The 4,212-nt window shown below is 59.5% G+C and overlaps 1 protein-coding gene across 1 annotated transcript; it reads left to right on the top strand.

Annotated features, from left to right (window-relative positions):
- Positions 1–1,063: 1,063 nt before the first annotated feature.
- Positions 1,064–3,376, top strand: LOC140218433 (uncharacterized). Its single transcript, XM_072288138.1, has one exon. The coding sequence runs from the start codon at positions 1,064–1,066 to the stop codon at positions 3,374–3,376; it is 2,313 nt and encodes a 770-aa protein (XP_072144239.1).
- Positions 3,377–4,212: the final 836 nt, after the last annotated feature.

The following is a 4,212-nucleotide window of genomic DNA, read 5'->3' as shown; positions in this document are numbered from 1 at the left end:
GACTAACCTGGACTTGCAATCAAGATTAACCAAGGCTAACCATGCTATGCCTCAGCTTTCGCTACGTATATCCTGGCATAGCCGAGCTTAACCACTGCCAATTTTCTTCTCAAGCTTTCGCCGACGCTCTTCCTTCGCTCCTCCTCACGCTCTCTTTGCTATCGCCGCCTAAATTTAAGTCCCCGCTGCAGTCCGCGTTCGCTCTTTCATCCTTCGCTGTGCTCGTTCATTCGGTTACGCCGAGGACGCCGACGCTCAACGCAGGAAGAGGCGCCTAAGAGTTGCGCTCTAGGAGTAAACCGGCATTCTGCAACACTGTAGACTATACAGAAGAACTTACCCGCCATTTCACCCCAGCCTAGCTAGGGAAGAGACGATAACCCCCGGGAAATTGCAAACCAACAGCAACGTCCAGGGTATCCGCAGCATTCATACTTCTGCACGCACTGTGATGACACAACATGGCACTGCAGACACCCAAACGCTAACCGAAAAGAAGTGTAAGGCCAAGCTACCACACCCGGACCTGAAGAGACAGCGCAGACTGATCGAACGGGCAGAAGAGATGGCTATGGCCCGCGGCTACCTGGATTAAAGAGACCGTCTACCTAGGAAGCAGAACGCACTTGCTCAAAGTAAATGTTTATTCTCTCTCACTCTCTCTTCACCGCTGTGTATATACAAAGGGCTTAGGAAAACCACCTGAGTGGGGCACAGAATTGGCTAAATTGGTCTCTAGAAGTGTGAGGATTCTGCGAATCCTATTGCTTCTTCAGTTCATTTGGGCAGATGATGATTGCGCGCATCTTCAGCACGCCACTCAGCTTTTTTCAGTAGGTGCTATATTGAACCGCGCTCTTGTTGTACCTCGTTATTTTTTTCACGAAGTGTGCTCTTTCTACGTCGGTTGCTTCCGCCGACCGATTCTGTAGCCGATCGGATATGTCCTAAAAAAAGTATCGCCATCCCCTCCCCCCGTCCCCCCCTTGTGGGTATGTGTTGTAGTCTAAAACTCATCAGCATCATTTCGTTCGTCGTTTTCTGCCCCTCGTGGGTAAGTGCCATGTCCAAAGTAATCAACATCACTTCTTTCGCGAGCATCGAGAAATGTGGTGCAGCCTGGCCTCTAATGGAGGACGACCTGAGCCGGAGCAGGGAGCTGCGGCTACGCCTGTGCGCCCTCTGCGTTGCGCTCAGCGACGATCCCGTGGGCAAACTGACGCGTCCGCACCATGCGAGTCCCGAGCAGCTGCGCGACTACATACGTCGCTTATTCGCAGACGTGTTCGAAGCGTACGGCGGAGAGGCGATCGTCCGCCAGCGGGTAGAAGCGCTCGCCCCACCGCCGCTGCAACTGGCCGTCCAGGTGGTTCAGGCCGACGGGCTGCGCGAGCCGTGCGACACGTATGTGAGCGCCCGACTGCTGCCAGCCGGGGCCACTGTCCGGTCGACGGTTCGTTGCAACACGGCTGCGCCGCGCTGGGACGAGGAGCTCGTTCTGGACACGCAGCGCGAATGGCGACAAGCGAGGCTGAGTGTCGAGCTGTGGCGCCGACGCGGTTGCTGGCGGCCCCGGCTGTTGGGCGCGACGACGCAACCGCTGGCCGAGCTTCCCTGTACGGCTGTCGAGCGCTGGGAACCACTGGGAGTTGCCGGGCGGCTGCAGCTGCGGCTCGAGTTGCGCGGCGCCCCGGACTCCGAGGAAGTGGCTCGGCAAGACCACCTGATGCTCACGCGGCTCTTCCTGGCTGACGCCGTGTCTCGCGCGGGCGATCCGCTGCAGTGGCTTTGCTGGGAGGACTGCCTGGGCAGCGAGCCCCTGACTCTACTACGCCAGCACGCCCTGCGGTGGGGTGTGGCGGCCGTCGACGAGGCTGGCTGCCGACTTCTGGCGGCCGCGGCTGTGCGCGACTCTCACGGCCGGCTGAGCTACCGCGTGCTGCAGGCGCTGCTGCAAAGTGCGCCGGCACCGGACGCCGCGGTGAGCGCGGTCGAGACGCAGGTGTGCGCACTTCTGGGCCGGCTGCACGACGACTTCTGCCTGCGCGACGGCCGGCAGGTGCACGACTTGCTCGGCGTGTTGTCGTGCTGCAGCCTGTGCGAGGCGCTTAGCCAGCGGCCGGTGAACGTGGCCGCACGCGAGGAGGTGCGCAAGAGCGCACGGCGCTGGCACCTGCAGCTTGCCGCGCTGGCAGTACGCGACGTGGCCGAGCTGGGCCGTCTGCTGCTGCTGCTCGGCCAGTTCCACGGTGCCGCCGACGCTGTGTTCAGCCGCGCCTGGAAGCAGTCGTACACCGAGATCACTGCGCGCGAGCTGGACTCGCTGCTCGACGCGCACGTGCGGCCACGCGTGGTGGCCCTGTGCGCGCCCGCACTGTCCGCCAAGGGTGCTGAGCGCGAGCGACTCGTGCAGCGCTCGCTCGAGGCGTTCCGGCTGCTGCGCACGTTCGTGGGCGCCGTGTCGGCTCAGCTTCCCGCACAGCGGCCGCCGCTCGCCATAGACGCGTACGTGCAGTGGTTCGGCGCGCCGCTCGTGCTGGAGTGGTTCGAGAGCGCGCAGAGGCCTCTGCTGGCGTCCATCCCGGCCGCCGTGGAGGCGGACAGCCTGGTACCGGGCGCCTGTTCCTCGGCCAACCGCGTGGCCGACGCCATCGAGCAGCGCCTTGTGTGCCTTTGGACTAGCCTAGACTGGCCGCAGCCCGAAGTAGCACGTCGCTTCGCGCTGCTCGTGTCCTCATGCGCCACCCTCTTCGCTCAGAGCACCGAGCGCCGCGCACGCCGTCAACGGTTCTACGCTACCGCTACTGGTGGCGTGTCGACGCGCTTGTGCGTCGCACTAGGCAACGTGCAGGCACTGGTGGCGAGCCTAGCACTGGCACAGCGCAGCATTTTGCGCTGTTTTCACACGCGCCCCGAATGCGACGACGCGCTTGCCGACGTGTGCACGCCCGTTCAGCGTGCAGCCGAGTCGCTGGCCACGTGTGCGCTTCGGCTGGGCGATGCACTGTTGGTGCGTGTCCAGCCAGAGCTTGACCGACTGCTCGCGGCCGCCGTGAACTGCGCTGCCCCCGAGGTGCAAGAGCGCGCGCTGATAGCGCTTGCGGCGCACCTGGACACCTGCCTGGTGGCGCTGCGGGCACACCTAGAGCCGGCTGCGTTCCTCAACGCGCTCCTGCACCTCTGGCGCGGACTGTTGTTCAGTGCCAGTCGGCTGGAGCGCACTCGCCGCCGCAAGGCCGAGCGTGCTTTGGCGTTGCTCGATGCACTGCGCCGGCTGCGCAAGATGATGCACGGCGCTGGCCTGCCTACGCAGCAGATCGACTGCGCCCCGTACCGAGACCTGGAGCGCCGGCTGCTGAGCGCTGTTGCGTTATGAGCACCGAGCGTGGACGTAAAGCGGCGTCCTCAACGGCGCCATTGAACATGAAGGGCACAGCGGTGTAGATATCGATGTCTGTCAGGGCCTGATCGCTCTGCTCACGTTGGTGTGTTCAACAGGCAGTGATGTTTCGCTGTTGATAAAGCAAAAAAAAAAAAAAGATGGGGTGTAGAGTGAGGTTTGATGCAACATACGTGGCCATATTCTGCGCACCGAGTTTATCTATAGGCTGTTTCCTGACGAGCACTTCCGAGGGCGAAACCAAAGTATGCATCCCGTTGGTAACGCTGTACTTTGCAGTTACGAAGCCGGGAAAAGTTCAGTTGGGAGCAAACGCGGAGCAGCTTGCCGTACTGTGTTTCATCGCCGTCGTATCTAGGCGCCAAGCAATGTGAAAAACGAAAAGAAAGAGAAGGACAATGGCGCTAAGATGAGTTTCATTTCTCAAAGTTTTCGAACTCCTTTGTGTACAAGAAAGTTAAATAAGGTAGAAATGCCAGCAGCACGACGGTTTTAAAATTTGAACTGATCTTAAATCATTTGACGAGTAGATAACTGTTAGTGAAACGACCGACAATGAGATAAATGCAATGAATCCATAAATGTTAAGGTGTCCAGTAAGAGCCGTGAGGCTTTCGTTCTGGTGCACTGTTTGAAAAATGATTTTGGCATACAGGGAATATATCCAATAAGCATCGACATCGACCTAATGACAAAAGCTGGTCAGCCGGACAATTTCGTGGCAGTAGCTTGGTTTCTGCTTGATTTCTGTTTCTCTTGAAGATTTAATATATAACAGTGGAAATGATGCGCCATGAACGTGTCGCTGAACA

The sequence above is a fragment of the Dermacentor andersoni genome, chromosome 5 (assembly GCF_023375885.2).
Source record: "Dermacentor andersoni chromosome 5, qqDerAnde1_hic_scaffold, whole genome shotgun sequence".
NCBI lineage: Eukaryota > Metazoa > Arthropoda > Arachnida > Ixodida > Ixodidae > Dermacentor > Dermacentor andersoni.
This window is presented reverse-complemented; position numbering and strand designations above follow the sequence as displayed.